Below are 24,786 nucleotides of genomic sequence, written 5' to 3' on the forward strand. Positions count from 1 at the left end.
CTTTAAGGCATGGCAAACTGGGTACCCTGGCTCCTGCAGACATCTCCCTCCCTCAAGCCCCTGTGACTGGAGACACTTGGAAACCATTTATTAAATCCATTTAAAACTACTGGTTTTCAGAAAGTTTTACCCAGACATGTCTGGCTTAGCTCACTTCTGCAGAACTGCATTTCAGTGCCATTATTTACAAATTGGTTAATTAGGGGATGTGGTGGAGATTCTGACATAATTGCTCATAACAGGAAATCCACTTTCATGGAGAGGTGCGAGGCACCTGTGGCAATCTTTGGGACTACAGAGCACTGTGTCTTACGCAGACAGTGCCTCTCCTCATGGGACTGCAATGGAAGAGGAGCTGTTGCAATGATTCCCTACTTCAACCCCAGACACACAGACCTGTAGTATTTGAGCTACGAGTAACTGCACAATCTGGTAGCAACAGTAGGCTGTTATCCTAGAGAAGGACTTGACAAAAGCGAACAGAAAGTAACAATGAAAAGGGAATTCAAACATGATCTTACTCTTGCAAGCTACCAAGCACTTTCCATTGCCTTTTGGAAGTGGATTGAAGCTTCCCTCACACACACACACACACACACGCACATTCTCTCTATCACTGTCTTTTTTAAATGGAACAACAGCTCAATGCACTCTGTTTATTCTGTGAATGTCATGTCTACATAAAGCACTGATATTCTCAGTCCGCTATCTTGGAAGAGGCAATCTGTCAAGTGCTCTGCATAAGGCTTCTGCACTGCTTTGTACTTTGAAATAAAAAAGAATCGTCTGTATCAAAAGCAGAATACTCACATCACGTATCACTTCATATATTGCCTTGAATGTAGGCTGCTTGTCATCATGGTAGACGCCTCTATTTCCATGCAGAATAGAGATGCCGTCTGTTTCGGCTCCTTTACAGTTACTCCCATACATACAGTGATCTGGCCTGTAGTTCCACTGACAAGGAAACACGTAGAGATACTCTGGAAATACCAAGTTGAGAGAGACAACGAATGATTCATTGAACAAAATAAGTGCTGCAAGTAAATCATGGTTCTGTGGAAATGGCAAGGTTGTCAATCAGGAAGATTTTCAATAGCTGAGGATAACTGCCTAGATTTCTACCTGCTTTGCTCAAGAGATGACCAAGAGTGATCATCCACTACAGTGGATTCCCAGAACAAACACTGCATCATATTTATTCATGAATACTGCTGTTAGGGTCTGCACGGTCACTAGCAAACAAAGCCAAACTACACATGCTGTCATACATTCCCCTTCCGTCATCTACTTCAAAAGCGACCCAGTTACTCAGAGTATCATACAACCTGGCTCCTCTCCCTAATACTCTGCACACTGTCATCTTCTATAACAAGGCTATGGCAAAACACGACAACTTCTGTGGGTCACCTTCCTGCCATGGCAGCAGGGGTGTGCCACTGGTTGTTACTCCGTGATGGCAGACTCTCAGCACCACCACAAGGACTGGAGACTGAACAGTTCACTTGGCTTTTCCTTGAGCTTCACTAGCCCTGCCCAGTCCCTGTGTGAATTTACATAGGGGTAGTAGAAAAAGCCTAAAGAAAACTCTTCCCATTTACTCATCAGGGTTTCTCATGAACAATTTCCATTTGGTCTGACACACCTCATGCTTAGCTCTGGTCTGAAGGCTCAGGGCTAGAGTCCCTGGAGGTGCACTGGTCCATCCATCACAAAGCCTAGTGAAGTCAGTGGGCACCTTTCCAATGACTCCAGCACTCTAGATTGGGCTCTTTATCAGCACGATGCCAGTGCTCCATGCTTGCACAAACACAACTTCATGCTGAACAAAAGTGTTGCTTATCAGCTTTTACATGCATCACCCACCAGTTTTTCTCTCCCTATCTCCCACTTCTGCGATGCTGGTACTTCATTTTTGCTTTCAGAACTAGACCCTGATCTCAGTTAATATTTATTTCTTGAAGTCTGTTAATATTAGAGCAGCTCTGAGAAGGGGTGGGAGATGCATCTTTTCAGGAATTCTCATTAAATTCCTTTTATTGCTTTACTTTCCTGGATTATTTCAGTGGAAACAGGTTGGGGTTTTTTTTGGGTTAAGTAAATTTGTGTATTTTCAGCTAATGCACAGATAACTCAAATGGAAGAGGTACAATAGGTTTGTACAATGACCTAATTTCCATCTCTAATTCTGAGTCTGAATGAACAGATCTATAAAAATGGCATTGAAAGAAAAATGCATCATTTGTTCTGAAAGGGTGAAAATACTGTATACATTAGATAGTTTCTAGAGTGCAAATCCAGCACATTATTCTTGAGACAGGAATGTGTGGATTATATCTGTTATTGGACCAACTGCATAGCTGGGAGAAATATATACAAGTTTTTGGGTACTAGGAACAGAGAAAGAGTATGACCATGTCTCTCTAAACAATTTCCTGTAATTTTGGTCTTTTCCACCGGTTATTTTGCGTTCAAGTCTCAGCATGCAAGAACGTATATTTTCAAGTGACTAGTAACGTCAGCCTTTTCAGTTTTAAACAGGATAGATTCTGTGTACATACATAGCTGAAGCTATTTAATATTATGAAGATCAGCAGCTTTGAAAATCAGGCCTCTTAGAAGTTGAGCATCACGTTAGGCTTATATCCTTTCAGAAAAATTACTAGTCACTTTTGTTCCTTATGGTGTGATCCAGGCACACACGGCAAAGTTGAGAATCACTGCCTTATAGCATCCATGGGAATATTCCAGAATCCATGTTTCCATCTGTTTTCAATTTTTTCCACTCGAAGACTATGTGGTACCCTGGAAGCTTGTCTATATCCCTCCCAGCTGTACAACCGGACCAATAAAAGGTATCTCCCATAAACATCCTTCCTGGACCATCACAGCTACAACATCACCCCAACTCTACCTCATCATTCTTTGTCATTTTGCATGCATGGACACACATTTGCAGGTAATACTGTCCATCTGCTCTCTGTTTTGAATCTCTTTGGGCTTACAGGGTATCGCATCTGTCCTCTGATGATAAAAAGACTGCCACATTACAGTCCTGGAGAAGGCAGGGCAAAGAGAGAGCACAAAATCCTGGATAGCTAGAAGTGCAAATGGATTTGTCCTGGAGTTCATCGAGGCTGAGTCACTCAGCCGAACGGCCAGAGCTGCTTTTCTTTGAAAATCAAGGCTTGCAGTGCACAGTGGGGAGGAGGGAGGGAACTATTTTTCAAGACAAACAACAAATGTTTTTAATCCTCTTTTCAGTGCAAAGTCAGTTTTCTGTCTATTGACTTCAACTCTGTTGCTTCTTTTATAAATAAAGGGATTTGACCAAATTTAAAAAAATTGGATTTGGACAAAATTTGCCAATTCCAAATTCAGATAAACATCCATGATCATGGAAACAAAAAAGTGTTACTCAGCTGGGCCCTGATCCAGCAGAACATTTAAACACATACACAACTAACTCTGTCCCATGATTTCACCATTATTTCATATTGTGCCCAGTAGTCTTTTCCAGCCTTTGACATCTACACTGGCACTAAAATTTTAGGCCTCAGTCCTGTCAACATAACACACAAGAGTAATCCTACTGGGAGTGAATCCCATGTGCATACGGGTTAGCAGGACAGGAGACTTGGGTTCTGCATTTCAGGTCAGAATGCCTATTTGTTCATCATCATCATGTTACTGGATTTTACCTTTACAAACAAGTGCAAGTCCAACAGGAGTCGTTACATACCTGGGTTAAAGTAAAAAATAATATTTAGTAGGTCCTGGTCTCCCCATGTAATGTAATTTTTGTATTTTTGGTATAAAGGGTACAACATTTCCTCCCATGTCAAGCCAGTTGGTATCATGCTGTTCTACAAGGCAGAAGGAAATCAGAGCAAGCAGTTAATTCTTTTCCAAACAGCAGTGCAATACTGCCACGGTTCACTTGGGGCCTACATGTTCTGAGCACTTTTCTAACCTCGTCTCAGGCTATAGTAGTGACCGGGGACAGCAGGGTTTAGGCAGAAACTAAGCACATTTTGAAGGGCTACATTAACTAACTTCCCCTTCACAGCAAGAGGGACTGTGACTTTTGGGATTGAGTCTGAAGGGTCTATGGAGGTGTGCATAAAGATTTCAAGGACTGCTCCCGAGGCTACTTTGTATTTATTTATATTTCCTAAACACTTTCTCAGAAGAGGTGCCATGTGAAGAAGTGGCTATCTGTTTAAGTAAAGATTCCACAGACTAGCCCTGAGACACGGAAAGACAGCAACGTAAAAACCACTGGCATGATTCACTTACTACAGTGACTTCCACGGTGTCGCTCAAAATATGCTGTGACCTTGTATGTCTATCAGGGAAAGTCTTTTGTAAAACACATTCCACGCAGCACTGATTATCTTTGGCTTCCTCTTTTATGTCTCTCTCAGATGGGACAGTTCAATTAAGTCACCTCTACTTTTGGTTTTAAGCCATTTCACCTGCCAGAGTTGAGTGCTCTAGCCTTTTGGGGATTTTCATAGATTTCATAGACATTAGGGCTGGAAGGGACCTCGGGAGATCATCGAGTCCAGCCCCCTGCCCACAGGGCAGGAAGTCAGCTGGGGTCATAGGATCCCAGCAAGAAAAGCATCCAATTTACTCTTGAAGGTGTTCAATGTAGGTGCTTGAACCACCTCCGCTGGCAGACTGTTCCAGACCTTGGGGGCTCGGACAGTAAAGAAATTCTTCCTTATGTCCAGCCTGAAACAGTCTTGCAGGAGTTTGTGACCGTTCAACCTCGTCATCCCTTGGGGCGCTCTGGTGAACAGACGTTCCCCCAGATCCTGGTGGTCACCCTTGATAAATTTATAGGTAGCCATCAGATCATCCCTGAGCCTATGCTTTTCCAGGCTAAAGAGTCCCATGGCTCTCAGCCTGTCATCGTAAGATCTGTTTTCCTGACCTCTGATCATGCGCGTGGCTCTCCTCTGGACTCTCTCAAGCTTCTCCACATCCTTTTTGAATTGTGGAGCCCAAAACTGGATGCAGTACTCCAACTGCGGCCTCACCAAGGCCGAGTACAAGGGGAGAATGATGTCCCGGGATTTGCTCGAGAAGCATCTATGGATGCAAGCCAGCGTTTTGGTCGCTTTACTAGCCGCAGTATCGCGTTGCAGGCTCATGTTCACTCACTCATGTAAGAAATTGCCCCCATTAGAATTTTTTTTTAAATATTGGGAAACACTTCGATTAGTTTTTCTAAAACCTTGGGTTTTGATAAATTTGTTCAGACTCCTCCTTATATCCTCTATGGCACAAATTGTTTTCTAGTAAATCACAGGCTATTAAAAAATAAGTACAAGCATTTCCTGTAGCATTTTGACCGTTTCTCACCTTGAACTGCGTGTTTCTTATCCGAGTTAAATTCATCAACATGACTCCAGAATTGACACCAGTTGTTCCGTAGTAAGGGTGACGAGCAAATCGACTGTACCAGCCTATCTTTGGTATTTCATGTTCTGGGGCCATGGCAGCCAGCTGTGTGGAGTTGAACTCTTTGAGAAAGCGCCAGATGTCATCAATAGGCCTCAAGAAGAGAACATCAGTGTCCACGTAGAGAAGAGAATCCACATCCTTTAAAATGACCTGTGGAGTTCGCAGGATAAGAAGAGGTGGAAGGAAACCAGCCAGACAACAGAAGGAAATCGATTACTGCACAAGAAGTACTTTGGTTTGAAATGAAACCTTCATGCAACAGACAAAAGTTATTTACTGATACAAGACAGATACTGTAACATATGGGACTCATCAGCAGCAGGTGGATAATTTTTTTTAAACAACTGGCATGGTAAAATAGGTAGAGTATAGCACAAAAGAAAATCCAAGAGTCCATTCTTTACATAAAACAATAATCCACTTAGCTGTCATAACAACCTGAGATCTAGCCCACAAGGCCTATTTAATATTGATTTTAGTAATAAAACCCACACCATCTGTACTAGTTCTTTTAAAGACCAGTAACTTGTGAGATTACAGTAAAACTGCCCATTTGTAGGAGATGGGGATGTAATTCTGGCTTATGATATAACTGCAAAGTTACTAACAAAGAAAAAGAAAAGTTTACAAATATATCAGCAGAACATTCCAGGATTTTGGCATAAAGCTCTTTCATGGTCTAGCCATGCAGCTGAATGCGGGTCCTGATCCTATAATCAAGACAGGCAAGTATATGCCCCAGTGAAATGTCTCCAGTTCTAATGTAGAAAAGAACATTTAAGATGGTATATAAGAGCTTCTCACCTCCATTTGATCTTACATTTCCCTAATCTCCGCTGTTGGCTATTTTTCCTGCTACAGTCTCCCACTCACCACATTTAAATTGCACCCAGTAGGTGACGTTAAAATAAACCATTGCCATATGATTTTTCTAATTTAAAACAGTAGTTAAACTGTTGGCCACCAGGAATGAAACTTCAGTTCTTTTTCCTTTTTGAGAATTTGAAAACTTCCCACCAAACAAACAAATCTCACAAGGATTGAGCAGCACTGATTCTGAGCTCTGCTACAGCACTAAATCAGGAGAACTACCCCCAAATCAGCCACCTTATTCTGGTGTAAAAGGAGGAGCTTGAGGTCCCACAGGCCTGGTGTATTCTTGCTTGCATTATGCCCCCTTGTGGAAACCTGGGAACTTACACATTTACTCCTAATTTTAGCAGAGGTGTGAACAGCACTACAAGGGTGTGAAAATTCCTGACTTTGGCCCTGCAGGGATATTTAGTTATTAGGTAAGCTTGAAAATCAGTTTTATTATAGTTGTCCCACATTTCCCTGATTACCACTTGCTAAAATTGCCCAACACATTCTCAAAGGGGCTGACATTTTCTAGCTTTGCCCTTAGCCACAGGCCTGGAAAAGAAACAATAGTCAGCTGTCCAGTTCCAAAGACAAAGTTGTCAAACTTTCCTCCTTATTTAGATAACTTCAAAATCAACACGACTGTTAAATGGGCCGCATGAACAAGAACCAAATCCCTGAGTGCGGATTTGAATGGGATTTTCACCTGACTAAATGCTTACAGGTTTTGACCAGCCATAGTAAAGCTTAACGCTGCACTTCTGACATCTCAACTGCACGTTCTCCCTGCCCAGCGGGACTAACCCAGAGGTTGTCTGTGAATCTTAAACAGAGAGCAAGGTCTGTGGTAACGGGCGTTACGCCAACAATCGTTACAGAACCACTGGGCTACACACTACCATTAGCCCTACTGAAGTGCAGATTCTTTCTCACACATATTTTACTGGCCCAGAATATTTTTTCTTATTGAAGTGGTACCTGTCATTATGAAAGAACAAGCCCTGCAACAACAAGGTATCAACCAATGATATTGTATTTTTCGTGCAATGCTGGATTGCAAAATTAGAGGCTGGAGGCTCAGAGTCAGAACTCGTGGTGCCTGATGATAACAAGAACTGGGTCCTTCACCCCTGTTGCCAGCTTTGGGAGACACCACCACAAGACACCCTTTCTGTCAGTTACCTTAGATGTTCTGGATAGCACAGGTGCTGCTGCTGTTACCTGTTACTCAGTGTTGTTAGCTGTGGTACCCAGGAGCCCTATGCATAGGCTAAGACCCCACAGTGCTAGAAGAGAGAGAGAGGGTCTGTGCCCGAAAGACAAGAGATTATCTAAGACTGAGAGATAGCTCTGAATAAAGACAAAGAAAGGAGAGCACAGACACAATGAGACAATCATAGGCAACATGGCAGGCAGAGGCCTCAGCACATCAACAGTTGAACTGCTGTTGAGTTTTTCCTGTGAGCAGAATTATAAGCAAGGTTTGGAAAGAACAAGACAGGTGATGGTTTAAAGGAATCCATTCCTTTCACCCCTGATGGGTAACATGGGACACTGCTCTACACCTGACGTGTTCCAGGCAAGGAGCTACCCTTGCAGTAAACTTAACTTTAAGGACCTGCTCATATCCATTGAAATCAATGGGACTTACACATTTCCTTCAGTGGGCTTAAACCCATCCCTAAGCTGCAATACCTGCCTCAGAGCTTTGCTGAATCAGGGCATCCAATGGCCACTGGCACCACTCTTTGGCCTTTACATTCCCCTGCTCCAGTGCACCATGCTCCTCAGCTCATTTTGTCAACTGATTCACTCCCATCTCATCAGATGCATGCAGCCCTGCAGCAGACACAGAGCAGGCTGGCAGTAAAGCAATGCTAAGTGCAAAGTGCAAAGTGTTAAAAGTTTTGCTCCATACTATCCTGGGCAGTATGAAGGGATCGTATCCGTTCCTGAATGTGCACTTCACATGAGCTTGGGCAAAGCTCTTTACCATTTTAGAAGAATCTGCCCGGGAGGGTTCCTCCTGTAACTGTACATGTACAAAGGTTTAATGCCAGGGACAGAATTTGGTCTTCGCATCTCTAGTGCTCCCAATGTCCCCACAGTTTTGTGTAGTTCCACCAAGTCAAATGCAGTTTTTACATTAAACTAATTTAATGCGAGTAGGATTTAAAAGCACTTAAAGAGAGGCAAGCACCCAACTCACACTGGCAGGCAAAGGGTAGAAGGGCCCCCACTTCCAGATGATTCTCTTAAAAAATCCTAACTTAAAGGGCTTCTTTTAGTAATGGAGGCTCCCATACAATCCGGATATTCTTCCCATTTATGTGCTTTCTGAACATGAAAAAGTAGGAACACAGGACTCCTCTTGTCCCTTCCTCTCCTTGAGAGACGCTCACTATTTAGAAGAGGATAATCTTGATGTTTTGCACAGCTGTATGGAGTTGTGCTAATAAATCTTCTGGGAGTTCCCGATAGAACTTGCTATATTTAGCCTGACACTTCAGTTAAATACTCAATTACCTGTAATTTGATTCCGCAACTTCTTGTCTCTGTGGATTCTCCCTGTGTTAGCTAGGTTGCCAAGGAATAAGGTATTACTAATAACATGCTGGTAAGTCAGCATATCCCAGTGTAATAAAAGGCAGTGGGCCAAACTCACGAGTGAGTAAATAAATGTATGCCTTGCCCAGAACTGGAGAACAAACTACAACCAGGATCACACACCTGTCACATTAGCACCTCCAGTCATGTTAATTTACTTGACTTAATTCACAATTCACAAGCCATTCACTCAAGTTATAACAGAGGGAAAAAAAACAAAAGCATCCACATATCCAAGACATTCAGTTTTTCCACCTTGATGACTTGATATCACTCTCTTCCACTTCACTAGTGTGATCACAGGTTCATTAATGCCTCTTTTCTCTCACAGGATAGTATTTTTATTACCCGTAGTACCTAGGAGCCCCAGGCACAAACCAAAACAGAACAGGAGATAACAAGTTGCACATCTCCAGAATATGGACAGTGTCCTGGAGATTGCAGGAAGTGACAAATGCAGCCCAAAAGACCTGGTAGGTAGCTAGACGGTACTGGCTAAAAACATTATTATTCCTAAAATGCGGGGCTCCTCACAGCAGTCTGCAGCAGTGTCACTCTGCTGCCAACACAGCCTGATTATGCATAAGTAGTGACTCTTAGTACCTCAGTATGATTTTCTTTTTGAAGCCCATTCTTTGAATTCATTTTAAGATATGCTATCTCCTTTGCCCTGCCTCTGCAGCTCACCTGGTTTGCTTTTACAGAGATGGACTGCAGCAAAAGCATCACTATAGACTTGATCTGAGATTAACTTGAGGTTCAATCCATCTTCCCTGTGGCAGGTTGATAACCATATCTAACATCCCTCCAGTAAAAACGGAAACTTATGAGCTATAGATATGCTCTCCTTAATGTTTTAATAATATTTTAGTCTCTAGTAGCATCTACAAATCAGGAATGCCAGAATTAGTGTGTCACTCAAAATGAAACATTTCATTACCAGCGCTTGTTTGAACACATCACAGATCCAAAGTCTTATTAGTAATAAACTCTGCATTATGTTATTCTTGTATGAGCCCCCCGCCTGCAGCACACTTGCACATTTCCTTCCAGTTTCCAATGGCTTGTGGGTGTTCTAGAAGGAAAAAGGTGATTTAATTGGAGGAAAAAAACAAAAAAAGAGCTTGCAGCCTATAGCTCAAATTCTGACTTGTGAACAGCACATGCAGAATAGCAAAACCAAGACAAGCTGTTCAGCAAAGGAGCTAAGCAGACTAGGAGCTAAACTGCTTCTCCCTTGGAATGCTCCAAAAAGCCCCCTGCCATTAACATCCAAGATTTATAACCAGTGATCTCACAGGCTAGATCCTCAGCATGGCAGCACAGAAGAGGAGAGACCAAAACCTGAGCCACCACCTTCCAGTGCATAATTAAACATACTGGCAGCCAGACTCACAGCTGTAACATGCTTCTTGAGTGATGCCACTGTCAATACACTGCCCGCAGCATCCCAATCCACTTCAGAGGAGGTCCTGTGAAGGGTAAGCAGCACGAAAGGACAAAGGCAATGTCCATATTTGTCAGGAAAAGCTGAAATCATCCGTTTTAGAACTGATGGATAAAGTGACTGTCCAAGGCATCCACAGCAACTCAATTCCAGAACGCCTCTCAGGCTGCAAGCCTGGATAACAGAAAAGCAAGCATACCCTTTGCTGCTGCCTCAGCTATTTTTACCAGTTATTTTTCTTGCTCCACAGCACTCCTTAATCTCATCCAAGCTCGGGCACTAGGAGAGCCAAAATAAAGCAGAGCCTTGATCTAAGAAAACAAAGGCACAAAGCTGACTGCCACCAGCCTGACAACCCAAAGCATCTTGCTGTCCCCTCACAAACATGATACACATGAAAAATGACAGAACAAAAATTTGGGGCAATCTACATGAAACATCCCTGAAGGCCAACAAGCAATTGTCATATACCATCTCTGCATCCTCTGCAGAGGAAACTCCATCTACCATTAGATGTAGAGGTCTCACCACTGCCTCATGCCAGAAGAGACGAAAAGCTCCTAAATCAGGGGTGGGCAATTAGCTGGGCCTGCAGGCCACACAGGCAGTTTAGGGGAGCTGTCACAGGCTGGTCAGTACCCCCTCCCCAGCAGGTCGTCTCCACCACTGCAAAAGTGCACAGCCCCAGCCCCAGCCCACTCTGGACTCGCCCCAGCTGGAGCCCCAACACAGCCCCAACCCCAGCCTGCCCCGCGCATGCTCCGGACCGCCCGTCCACGCTGGGCCCTTTTTGCTGCAGCCACCTGGAGCTTGTGCCCAGGCTGCCCTGCGGCTCCTCTCCACCACCATCACTGCTGCCCTTGGGCCGCCCAGCGGGGTGACAATGGCAGGGCAGAGAAGCCTCAGGGCAGCCCAGGCGCAGGCTCTGGGCATCTGCAGCAAGAAGGGCCCAGGAGTGGTGAACGGTAGGGGCTGCTTTCTACCCTGCATGGAGCAGCAGCTTCTGCCCGGCTCATGGGCAGGCAAGTCTGGAGCAGGAGCAGGGTGGGCCAGGGTCAGGGCTGTGCACACAAGTTCCGGCTGGTCTGGAGCTGATCCACTCCGGCCGGCAAGAGTCCAGAGCGGGCGCGGGTGGGCCGGGGTTGGGGCTGTGCACGCAGGTCCTCCCTAGAACAACAAGGCTAGGGCCAAGGTGGCAGCAGCTCAGCTGTGGAGCCGCCCCAACCCAGCTGCCTGCCTAGGAGGTGGCGGGATGCGCCATGGGCCGGATGGCACCTGGGCCAGACAGAACTGAGGGACCTGCTGCAGGCCAGACAAAGTCCCTCTGCAGCCTGGATCTGGCCCATGGGCAGGCTGTATTTTGACCACCCCTGTCCTAACTGTTAGGTACAAGGCAAAAACTGGTGCACGGATGGCAGACTTCTTAAAATGGAATGACCCCCCAAATTACATCTCTGTCGAGCAGTTTGTTTTCCTGGCATATGCAGAGATTCAGCTGGGCTACTTCTGCAGAAGTCAAGGCTTTAGTTACAAAGGTTTGGTTTGTACTCAGTAGACCAGTCATGAAAGAAGCATTAAAGCTTCTGATTCTGGGGCCCTGCATGCTCCCAACTACCCCCTGCCACCTCTGCATGAACCCAGACAAACCCTGTTGTCTATTGCTGACTCTCTGTACAAAACAAGCATCTGCTTTGGGGCATTTGAAAATCCTGACCCTCATCAAATGTTATTATAGCATTGTTGACCACACAAGTCATTTTCTTACATAAGCGCAAAGCAAAAGGTTGAGAGGACCAGAAGGCACGAAAGGTTGAGGACCAGAAGGCACACTGAAGTCGGAGAACCCAGCATGCAGGCTTTTAAATGCCAGGATCCTTAGTGTCACATGTGGAATCCCACTTCTCAGATCCCTGGAACTGCAAACCTGATATAAAATGCATCACAGATCTGTAAGGAGGGGGCCAGGGGAAAAGATGGCTGAAAGTATCTATTCTAAGGGGGAATAAATGGAACGGGGTGAAGCAAGCAATGAGAATACGATGCTTGCATTGTCCAAAGAAGTGCTGTTTGAAAGGCAGGAAGCACCTGCCCAAGAAACAACACTAACCCTGACTCCAAAGAGGCTGAGCCAATGGAATTGGCATCAAGCAAGAAACATGCATTTTGTGCCAGGGGGAGGAATGATCAGATTGTTTTCTTAAGCAGAAAAAGTACAGATAGCGATGCCTTGGAACTGAGGTTTCAGCTTGAAAAATGGTTTCAATTTCATATTGGCAAAGCTCCTCACATTGGAACAAACGCAGCTCACTCAGAACCTGTTTACTCAAAAAGTCAGGTGCCTTACCGGTAGAAAGAGGCGCTGGGCAGCACATGGTTTGAATAATTTTTTCCATTCCTGAGCATTTCCTACTGAAAAAGTGATTGGATAGATGTTGTATTCAAACTTCTTGGTGTATGAGGAAGGCCATTCTTGGAACTGAAAGACATGGGGAAAGGATCAGAATTCGAATAGACAGGGCAGGTTTCTGCAGTACTGTTGAAAAGTTAAATACCAGTTTTTTCCAAAAGTTTCTAGAGACAGAGCCTGCATGCAATAAAAGGGAAACAAAGAGCTTAGCTGCTAATTGGTTGTCGCGAGGGTATTTTTTTTTTTGATCAGAGATTTGACAGGTCACAAAAAAACTGCAAACCTTTTTAAATAACAAAGAAAGGGAGCTTACCTTCTTCTCAAATTCCGGCTTAAGGGAATCCTCAGCAAAAACGTGAAACCGGAGCTTCCTGTTGCTAAAGAGAACTGCTGATTTCAGCATGGTAACGGTCTCTTCCAGCCGGTCGCCACATGCCACAACTGCCAGATGCATCCATTGCAGAGATGGAAGATTTTTCAAGTGTTTCTGTTCCCCAGGTCTCCTGAAAAATGACATGTATGTGCATCACACACAAATGCTCATTTGATGTAAAGGTGGGAGATTCAATCATTTTGAGAAACAACAGTAGAAGAGCTTAACAGGAAAGGAAAAGGGAAAGGGAAAGGGAAAGGGAAGGTTTCTTGGAGCAGATGCTAGCAGAGCTCATTAATAGAACACAGAATCTTTGTCCCCAGTTCAAATCAACAGTGTCGTTATAATTAAAATGCGAAGAAATCTGTTGTTTTTTGTAATTTTATAACGGTTTTGTCAATTCTTCCTGTTTGCATAAATGTGTACTTCCATACACACAGCGCAACTGGATTTGATATCACTGGCAAGTCAGCCTTTGGCTTGCAAAGAGCCACGGATGTTATTTCTCTTGATCCAGAGAGGCCAGAAGGGGCTGTTGCTGCCATTTGGTCTGACCTTCTGTATAACACAGGCCATGGAACCACACCCAGGAATTTCAGCAGCTACATCCATAACGTCCAGTTGTGCTACAGAAAGATATCCAGTCTGGGGTGAAAGATTTCAAGCGACTAAGAATCCACTGCTTTCACAGATCAGTTCCCCTCAGCGTTACAAAAAATGCATGCCTCCAACTGTCTGAGGATCCCGCCGCACTGTATTCTTCGTTTCATTATTTTTTTCAAAAGGACTATTTGCACACTCTAGAAATATTGTCGATAATGTAAGCAGAGAAAAGGTGAGGCATAGGTGTTTCATAGAAACCCACCTGTTTATTTAAAAGTTTGTATACAATAATGTAAATATAAAATATACTATTACAAAATTAAAAATTTAAAATGATTTATAAAGGGAATGTAGGTGTAAGAAGACTAATTCAGATCTCATTCACACCAACCATAGTGGGCTTTTCCCTGAACTCCCTGTATCTCATACCTTCACTTCAACAGGGAAAGAACAGGGCCCACGGTGTCACTTTTAAATGAGACTAATGATTTCAGGGGCCCCTTGTTTAATTTTAAAAGGAACTTTATTTTTATAAATGGCTTGCTCTCCACTTTGTGGTAATCAGGCATCATTAACGTGTCTCAGGCTGATAATTGGGGATTGGGGGGGAGATCCATGTAAAAAAATGCAAATAAACAAAGGCAGTTTATTAAAAGTAAAAGCAAAAGACCCCCCTTCCCCCCTTTTAGGAGTATTTTTATCGGGATAAATGTTATTTGCATTGCAACCTGAACTGCATTAACGTGCTGGTAGATGGATGCATAGAGGCACAGCAAGTAAATCACAAACATCACAATTATCACCAGGGTGTTCAAAAGGATAATCATAGATCACAGCGGTACTTGATAGATCACTGAACTGAGGGCATCAATCTGTGCCTGTTCACAGCTCACAACGCACAAACTGACATGCACACAATTAATCAGTGAAGCTAAAACTATAAACACAACTAAAGGCCTAAAGAAACAATGAAGAGAAAAAAATAACAATTAATAAAGTCAAGGTTATTTTTTATGGAAACTAAAATAATGTCTATAATGACCTCAGCACTCAAACCGTTCTTCACACTTTACTGGCTATACAAAGCAACATGTTTCATTAACAGCTTAAAAGTCTTAGGCTTTAGTCTTAATTAAACCCCAATTTCAACAGTGTATAAATAATGAAATGCTACATTTATGTGAAGTGGTATTTACTTTCCAGCCTATTAGTATAAAAACCACTGAATTATTAAAGTGAATAATTGGCCGCTCACACAGATCCCATATCTCTCCACCCCCTCCTCCTACCTATCTCTTTAATGCTTCCTCTTAATTGAGTCTCTAAATCAAGCCATATGCAGAACGGGAATGTGAATTGCTTTGATATAGCTTACGGCCACAAACTTCAAACTAAGCTCTAACCTTTTATTATGACATTTCAAGTCCCCATGCCAAAGCTCAAACCATTGCTTTGCAAATTTTACCCAGTGCAAATTCTCTGCCAAAAATGCAGTGACCTCAAAGTGAAACTTCCAAGACATGCAAAAAGGGTCTTCCAGCCAAGACAAGCTTTTGCACAGACTCAGCCTAAAGGCAGCCCTCATTTGGTCTACGCCGCACAGCGCCTGCCTTCAGCCTCACAAAATCTTACTTTTGAGTCCAGACAAAGGACGCACATACCACAAGCCCCTTTTCTAGACAGAGAATCACACTGTGTGGCTCCACCATCAAGTTACAAAGAGGCAGACTGGACCAGCTCCTGCAAATCAAACAACTCCCACCACATATTGTCTGGTGGGCAAATATTTAGCTTGTGTAAATCAACGTAGCTCCATTAAACCCAACAGAGCTACATCCATTTACCCTACCCAAGGATCTTGCCATAATCTGAGACCTTCAACACTAAAAAAACCCAGAAACAACCCCCAGGTCCCTGTCATTTGAACTAAAGGAGTAAGGTCATTAGCGGGTAGTATTAGTAGTGGGATCCTACCCTCTATAGGGAAAAGAAAGCCATTAGAGACTCACCCAACATAAAAAAAAGGATAGAAGACTCCCGGTTAGCTCACTGTTACGCTGGAACAACGAGAGTCTACTTTGAACTTGGACTAGGGTCTTGTACGGGGACTGAATTTACTGAATCCAGCTACTCTGTATGGCCTCCTCTAATCAGTCACTTGTTTAGTGTCTGAGTATTATTGGTGCAAAGGCATTTGGAAACTGAGAATTTTCTGACGTTCACTCGGGTCAGAAACTGCTAATCAACCAACAAGAAGAATGAAGCAGATTAAATGCCTGAAAGGAAAAAAAAGTTTTAAGAAAAATGCATGCATATCTGTTAAATACCATGGTAACACTTCAAAGCAGCTGTACAGTGTAATGCAGTTAATGAAATATAAAGCAGCTGATAAAGCAAGAGAGCAGATTCTGATCTCATTGGATTGGTAGGTTAACACACTAAGTGCTTTATTTGTGGCAAGGCCTGGCTTACGGGTGGTCCCAGATGGACTGGGAACCCAGATTCCATTTCTGAACCCGAGTTCCTCGGAGGAGATGGGCAGGTCCCAAGTCTTCATGTTTTAGTTTCCTCATCTGTGACTTGGGGAGGCCAATAATAGCTCCCTGCCTCACAAGGGTCTCCTAGGTATTAATTTGTAAAACACTTGGATGCTGCAAAGCGCTAGATTACTACTATTAGCAAACACAGTGTTTGTATACTTGTGCTCATTCATTTTTATTCCAATTTATTGATCACTGAAGGAGCCCACTTTTTGGTATGAGAATTTTATTTATTTTTTCCTATTTAAATGAATGTTTTATGGCATTTTCAAACACTGCAGTCAAACGGATGTGTAGAAAAGGGCATTTGATGAATTTTATGGCAGCAAGCTAAAGCGATTACATACATAGTGGGCACGTCTACACAAGATGCTACTGCACAATAGTGTTGGCAGGCACTAAGCATGGTGTGTTGCTCCTGTGCAATAGCAATGGGCTATTGCGCACTGCTTGTTGCTACTGCTCAGTAGCATCTGAAAAAAAATGTGCAGTGATGGTACTCCACAGTAACACCAGTTACTTCACAGTCCACTGCTCGTGTAGACACAGCCAGTGTTACCTTGATCACCTTGACTAAGCTAATAACCTAGTTTGTGGATGTCATTGTACATGGGAGATTGCTTAGGAGGGAAAAAGGAGGAAACAACAGCTTGCTCAACAGAGGCATAAAGATTTGATCCAGAACAGATACTTCCAAACGGTACCTATGCTGCCTTAGGCCAATCTTAGTATACAACGAAGAAGGTAAATTATATACTAGTCCACAAGTAGAGAGAGGTAGTTAGCTGTGCTAGTCTGAAATCAAGCAGAAGGCAGGGCAGGGTGACACCTTGAGACTAACTCATCCAGGTGGTAGCTGTTGCATATGAAAGTTCATGCCTCTCTGAATAAGTTAGTCTTCAAGGAGCTACCCCGCTGTTCCTTCTGCATACCAGTCCAAGTAAATTTAGCTTTGATTTTAAGCACCAGGATTTATTGTTAAGTATGTACTGTCCCGATAATCTCTGACAAGCATACCCCTAAATATTCTGCATCAATATTTAATCCAGCTGGCTTAGCACCCAACAAGATATTGTGATCTTAGCAAGGAACTGATCCTCCAAGGAGGCAATATCATGAACCTTTGCCCTGATGCCTAAGGGCATTTATAAACGTGATCCAGAGAGCAGTGGGAGGGGGAAGTGGAGGTGCCACTCTAATTAGAAGTACCTGGAGTGTCACATGTATCAGCGTACCCATGCTGCAAAATGGTGGCAGGGCGCTTTGAACTAAAGCTCGTTGAATGAGTTTTAGTTTACAGTGCCCCACCGCTGTTTTTCAGCACAGGGATGCTGATACACATGACGCTGGAGTCTGCTGGAACACAGTAATTACCATGCTCCAGCAGACTCCAGTAATCGAGCCTGCTCCAAAGCGCTGTAAAGGCAACCTCCCTGCACATACATAGGACCTCAAAGTGGTTGCCTTGAATACTGTTTATATACATGGGTTTATTTTGACGGGAACAAAGATGTTGGCATTGTGGCAAGAGGCTGAGTTCCTAAGCACAACAGTACATGTTTCGACTCCACGGAGTTTAGATCAAATCTAATTTTCTCGTGAGTCACAGCCTGAAAGTCTTCAACACAATCAATCCAAAACCTATAAAGAACTAAACTAGATCCAGGAAAACAACGCACTCCCTACTCCTTACAAAGTGTTCAAATTTGCTCTTTAGAGACCGATAAAAATCTAAGCAACATTCCTACATGATGATTTTATTTAAAAAACAAAAACTAAAAATTGCTAATGGCTCTCAATATAAACAGGCTCAGGCAATACATTGACTTACAAGGAAACCCATCCAGAAACTGGCGGTTTATTAAATAATAATACACTTATTAAGTGTATTCCTGTTAGTCAGCCATACACCAATGCCCCATATGCAGCTGCAATTACAGTAAAGACTAAACCGTTCTCACACACTTTAAAAAAACTGGTCTCATCTCAGCAGAGCTAATTTGTCTGGGCATAGCACTGCACGGATGTGGCTGTAACGCTTCTGGTTCTGGAGGTAGACATGGGTTCCCTTCAGAGTGGGAAACAGCATAACCTCCTGTCAGCAGAGGTAATCTGCCTGCCTGCAATGCTACGCTAACAGCAGCTATATCTACGGGAACCAGAAGCGGGGTAGATTCCTCCTGATCCCAGAGATCTGTGCAACATCTGGAACTGGGGCCTGGCTTTTGCCCTCTAAAGGTGGACTACTTCAGGCCAGGACTGCCAGGACCTAAGACTTCTCCTTGTCAATAGTCTCACCAAAGTCATGAAGTCTTCTGCTCTTGTCCCACTGAAATCATGAAGACTGCTACCTACAAGATTAAGGATTAGCAGGACCGAGCCTTCAACCATCTGTTACAACATGGTGAAACTTTAAAAGCAAATTCGAACCTTACATACAATCCTCAACTTTAAAAGAAGCCAGCAAAAATCATTCAGAGACCATAAATAACCCATATTAGACACCTGAACAGCACTGATGCTGCTCCTTAGCCCTTGAGTAGCTGATAAAATCAATGAAAATCTGACTAGTTAAAAAATTAAGACTACTTAAAAAACTTGATAGCTAGCGTGGTTTAACATTCTGGGGTAGAGTAAGTGGCACCAAGTGATATGCTAAAATTACAACCTGCCCAGGCTACACAGAAGATGAAGGCATGTTTACTATTCTCTTTTAAAAACACATGTTTTTCCCCCTACCAGGGACAGGGACTGCAATTCTGGTCATACAGGTGAAGAGCTGTATTTCACTTACATAATTAAGCTAACTCTAAGGCAATTCAAATATCCACCCTCCTTAGCCCCATGGAGACACAGTTTAAGTCCCTTAGGATCATCTGAGCAGGTCATGTTGTAGTTTATGTCATCTTTAACTAGCTTAAAGGAATTAAGAGCGTGGTTTCCATCAAGATTTTTTTTGATTTTCAATTGAGCTTTTCAATTTTTCAATGGAGTTTTTCAAATCCATTGAAAAACCCAATTTTTTGCCCAGGAAGATAGTATTATTATGATAACCTAGGGCTTTGGATTCATAAAGCAAGTTCCTAAACCTAAGGACTTGCATTAATTCAGTGAGAGTCCTCGTGCTTAAAGTTAAATAACTGGCTGAATTAGGGCCTGTGTCCGCAGAAGTCCTGTAAGCATGAGTCTTTCTACTGACTTCAAGGGACTTTGAACCCGTCTTCATTAAACCGTCTTCATTAAACCCATGATGGGAGCATTGTAGCCATGATGTAAATAATCCAGGAAATATGCATGATATCTTTTACTCAGCCAGCTGTACAGTTGGGAGAGATGTTAGATAAGTTATTCGGCACAAAGCTTCAGGTACGGGGCAGCAGCCTAAGCTACATACCAAAAAAACTCTGCTTCTCCATTAAACCAAGCAGATCACCTCTGCCCCATGCTATGTCCTCCAGCAAGCTAGGGAAGAAGTAGTCTGTACTAAATCTGGGGCTTTCAATCGTTTTCTCCTAGAAATAAGAATATATATTTTCAGACATGACAACTTCAAATCACCCCACAAATTTTAAATTCTTCCTGAAGCAGACCCCCACTTAACCTGAGTCATACTTCAGCAGTTGTTACATTGCATTCAGTGCAACAAGTGGTGTAGGAAGAAACTACACAGGAAGGGCACAGTGTCAGTCCTGTTCCCTTTAAAGTCCATGTTGTAACTCTTCCTGGATGCAATGGAGCAGGAGCAACCCCTTCAAGCCCAGAAAATTAATCAAAGCAGAAGAAAAGTCAGGGTTTAAATACGGCACCATTACTTTTTTCCTTTATAGTGCCAATTACCAAGGTTCCCTGGTGCAGACCTTGTAAAAAGTCCTTGAAAAGTCAATAAAAAATAAAACCAAGATAATGTCAGTTTTTACAACCGAAAGATTATTCTTATTCGTTGAAATGGGAGGGATGTTTACCCTCTTCAGAGGAGTTTTATTGTTTCTCTCTTCATTCCTTCACTGTTCTCCATGATAACCATGATAATCTAAGATATGCTCTGAAGAAAAATGATTCAGGAGGTACAGTTGCTAATGGAAATTATTCTGCTTTAATACATCCATTTGAATTCCGTAAACACCGCTGACACTCCAGATGATACAGTGCTTGTAAGGAAACCACTGCTTTAATAAGTTAAAGCATAAACTCTTGAAAGACAGGGAAGGGTTTCATCCAGAACATTTCAGTGCAATGCCAGTGCAAAGACCCACGACGTTTATTCGATAGATGGGGCCATCCTGAACATCGGACAGTGACGATGCGGATGCAGAAATAGTTTTCTGCCCAGAAAAAAGGCACTGGATGTACTTGTCTGAATTATAATGAGAGGGTTTTCTTTTTTTTTTAAATGTTAAGCATAAGAACATAACAACTGACATTTACTGGGTCAGACCACTGAGCTGAGCCAGAGGGTTTCTGTGAGCGTGGCCCACTTGGAGCACACGGCGTGGAAGTTGATGGGCGGCAAAGTGCCCAGCAAGCAGCTGCCCACCAAGGCAGCCTGCAAGAGCCCGCCTGCTGCGGGCGGCATGAAGAAGCCGCACCACTACTGGCCTGGCACCGTGGCACTGCACGAGATCCAACCCTACCAGAAGTCGATGGAGCTGCCGATCCATAAGATGCCCCTCCAACACCGGGTGCGCGAGATGATGCAGGATCAAGATGGACCCGTACTTCCAAAGCTCAGCTGTCATGGAGCCGTAGGAGGCCAGAGAAGCCTACCTGTTTGGGCTCTTCAAGGGCACCAGCCAAGCAGGTCACCATCATGCCCAAGAACTTCCAGCTGGCCGGCCACATCCATGGTGAAAGGGCGTGACGGACCACAGCACCTTGGCAGGTAGCAAAGAACCAACTGACCTGTGTCACACAGCAGCAGAGAGAGGAGGCCAAAAGGGAAAGCAAACTGGGTCTGACTCTTTCCTCCCTCCCTTGCAGCCTCCTGCATTTCAGGTCTAGGAAATTCTCATTCAAAGGCCATCTCCCTAACTCCCGTGCTCAATAGCTACCAATGCCCTTTCTTCCTCCACCAATGGTGTCCAAGCCCTTTGTGAATCAAGCTAAACCCCCAGCATCCACAACTGGTTTGCACTGATTTAACATTTCTCTCAAGCATCTCTTTTCCATGCAGAACAGGCCTGGCTCTTCGGCGCCTCCTCCTACAGAAGCCCCTCCACGCCGCTCATCATCCTCATTGCACCATCTCCAGCTCTTCTTCTCTTCCTCTCTCCTTGGTAGCTTCCAGCGTTTCAAGCCAGCATCTAAGGGCCTTGTGATATGGGAAGTCTGAGCAGCTCCTGGAGCAATTCACCCTTCAACTGTCCAAACATCAACACCTGCGACTGGTCTGAATCAGAGCATAATAAAGAAGTAAGGCTGGAAGGGACCTCTATAGCTATAGGTTATTTAGTTCCACCCCCTGCCCAAGGCAGGATCATCCCTATCCAAACTATCCTGCACAGATAGATCGTGGGGCCGAGCCATATTGCTGCCCAGCACATCTACATCCAATAAGCAGGGGCAACCCTGATGGCCCAAACAGCAGCAGCAGCAGCATCGGGCAAGGACCACAGACGGCAATGGCGTCCCTCCTGAAAAGCCACGTATATCCTTCAAGGGTGCTGTGACACGGCAAGTACAGGTCGCCACTATAACAGCCTCCAGAGGGGTCTGCAAGTCCTCAACAGCAGATGAAGACATCAGAATCTCAACAGCTGCGAAGGCGAACGAAGGGCTGCAGCAGAACGAGATCCCCAGGTGTCTTGGTCTCCTTCCCATCAAGGTCGGTCCTGCCACGAGCCACGGGGAGGGTGACATGCAGCAGCTTCTCCGCGATAAAACAAAGTCACGCACAAACATCCTCATGACAGCAACAGGAGACAGAAAAGCGGCGTGTTGCGGACCAAATCAAGAAACCAGAGCCACCCACCCCACGTAGACGAGCAGCAACGAAATCAAGAAACCAGAGCCACCCGGACACACACGTCCGAGTGGCGGCAGAGTCTGTCGATCCTGGACAGGCCTCACCAGCGGTCGTGCAAGACAATCATCCTCGACTGCGAGGGACTGCCGAAAAAGAGGAAGATCCAAATACCCCCAGGGTCATGGTGAGCTCCCGCAAGTGGCGGCAGCGCTGTCGGTGGCAGCAGCGTGGCGGCGGCGAGCTCCCGCAGGCGGCCGGCGCTGCCGGCGGCGGGGGGGGGGTGGCCAGCGGCGATGGGGGGCTGCCCGCCGACGCCACCGCGGTGGCGGCCTGTTGCAGGGGGCGCACCGCCACGCTCAGAGGGCGCACACGCGCCGCGACGTGTCAGTCGGCGAGGCTGCTCAACCAGCCACCGAACAGTCTCCTCCCCGCCCCCGGGCTTCGGGAGTCGGCGTGCCAAATTCCCCGCCCGGCTGGGACGGGCCCCGACGAGACCCTGCGCTGCGCGAAGCCGCGGGGGCTGGCGTCCGAGCGCTCGGCGCACCGGGGAGAGGGGAGGGCACGGGGCGAAACTTTCCGGGAAGAGGCTCCGCGCCGCCCAGGCCGCCCGCCCCGAACAAAGCCCGCGGCGGCGCTTACCGGGCGCCCGGCCCCTTCCCGCGGCCGCGGCGCGGCTCCCTGCGGCCGGGCGTGCCCCGCGCCCCGGCCCCGGCCGGCGGCGGCAGCAGCAGCGGCGGCGGCGGCGGCTCGTCCGCCTGGCCCACGGCGAGGTAGAGCAGCAGCAGCAGCGCGCCCAGGCTCAGCAGCGCCGCCGCCACCTTGCAGCAGCGCCTCATCCCGCTCCGCCGGGGAGGAGCCCCAGCCCCAGCCCGGGCCGCGCCGCCGCCGCCGCCGCCGCCCCTCACGCGCCGGGGCGGGCTCGGCGGCAGGGGCTCGCTCGCCCCTCGCGCCGCCCCCCCTCCGTCCCGCCTCCCGCCCGCGCCGGGACACCGGCCGCTGGGCAACCGCCGCGCCCCCGCCCCGCGGTGCCCGAAACAACAGTTTTGCCAACTCCTCGGTGGGCCTCACGGGAGAGACCACACCCAGGGAGGCCCTCGCCGCCACACCGCCGGCAGTGGCCAAGGGCGGGCCCCGCTCGGCACTGGCCACCGCCACTCGACAGCCCCCCTCTTGCCGCCGCCCGCCGGTGGTTCCCAATCGCCGCTGGCCACCCCCGACGCTGCCGGTGGCGTCTGGGTAGCCGCCGTTCGCCACCCTCCCCCTTGCCGCCAATGCGGCCAGCAGCATCTGTGGGCAGTCCCTGATGGCCACTGGCCACTGCCAACGCTGCAAGTGGTCACCCCGCCACCGACTGTGCCACAGCCGCCTGCAGGAGCTCGCCACAACCAGCTCCCGCTGCCGCCTGTGGTGGCAACCACCTCCGGGGCACGCGGGATTCCTGATATCACGTTTATGCCAAGAACCTTGTCCACCGATGAACAGAGACCATAGGGATGTGCATAGGCAGACCCCAACACGGGTATGGGCATGGGCGACTGGTAGGTGGGACACGGGGTGGGGGGCACATGCCCCCCCCAACCGTCTTTGCCACCAACGCCAGCAGCAGCTTCTACAGTGCTCGCCAGCCCCATCCCCACCATCGATGCTGCTGTCTCCCCAAACTCAGGAGGCACCCATGGGCATGGGCAAACTGGGTGGCTGTCTGGGGGGCCCAAAAATGGTAATTTTTTTTTTTTACCATTGTCCAATAACTATTATCTCTGGCGAAGGGGGGCCCAATACTAAAAGTTCACCTGGGGCTGCCAGAAGTCTAGGTACGCTGCTGCACAATAGCCACGTGTACGTCCTCATCTAGACACACCTACTGGCAGCTAGATATTTAGAAACTAGATACCTCCACGGCAGGTGCACATAAAGGATTTCCAGTTCGTTGCGGGGTGTGTACAGCGGAGGTGTCTAGGTTCTAAAGGAATAATTGGATAGTCTTCGTGCACACCAAAGAGATCCATTTGCAAAGGGGTATTTGTCTTGCTTTTCTACATTTTGCTAAATTTGCTTCTGTTTGGTCTTGCTCTGGCCTCTGTATCCAATCTCGGGGCTGGCAGAGAACAGAGCTGGGAGCCACAGGCTCCAGTTGCAGCAAAGGAGGTTGAGGTTGGAGGTGAGGGGAAAATCTCCTCTCTGGGAGGGTGGGGAAGCACTGCAACAGGCTGCCCAGAGAGGCTGGGGACTCTCCCTTCTTAGAGAGTGTTAAGACCAGGGTAGATAAAAGTCTTGGCTGGGGTGAGGTAGCTGGGCATGGTCCTGCTTTGAGCAGGGGGTTGGACTAGATCAATGTTTCTTAACCCGTGGGTCGCAACCCAAAAGTGGGTCACAAGGATATGTGAAAGGGTCACAGACAAACTTTAAAAATGGATCAACAACCTTTAAAAATGGATTCTCCTTTAAAGCAGAAAAACGTGGGAAACTCTGGGTTTGCCTTTGCAAGCGGGCAGAGCTCCAGCCTGCAAG

The 24,786-nt window shown here is 46.1% G+C and overlaps 1 protein-coding gene and 1 pseudogene across 1 annotated transcript in view; one reads left to right on the forward strand and one right to left on the reverse strand.

Moving 5' to 3' along the window:
• The window catches only part of GXYLT2 (glucoside xylosyltransferase 2), a 27,970-nt gene extending 4,788 nt beyond the window's left edge, over window positions 1-23,182 (reverse strand). The window contains exons 1-6 of the mRNA XM_090022652.1: window positions 22,915-23,182; window positions 13,111-13,300; window positions 12,735-12,866; window positions 5,374-5,625; window positions 3,743-3,866; window positions 811-983 (exon numbers count right to left, since the gene is read on the reverse strand). Of these exons, the coding sequence (XP_089878778.1) occupies window positions 811-983; window positions 3,743-3,866; window positions 5,374-5,625; window positions 12,735-12,866; window positions 13,111-13,300; window positions 22,915-23,111 (1,068 nt within the window). The 5' untranslated portion in view covers window positions 23,112-23,182. The remainder of the gene's footprint in view (window positions 1-810; window positions 984-3,742; window positions 3,867-5,373; window positions 5,626-12,734; window positions 12,867-13,110; window positions 13,301-22,914) is intronic.
• Window positions 18,373-22,233, forward strand: LOC149855924 (histone H3-like; annotated as a pseudogene).
• Window positions 23,183-24,786: the final 1,604 nt, after the last annotated feature.

The sequence above is a fragment of the Crocodylus siamensis genome, chromosome 11, assembly GCF_052110815.1.
Source record: "Crocodylus siamensis isolate JL-2025a chromosome 11, ASM5211081v1, whole genome shotgun sequence".
Lineage (NCBI taxonomy): Eukaryota > Metazoa > Chordata > Crocodylia > Crocodylidae > Crocodylus > Crocodylus siamensis.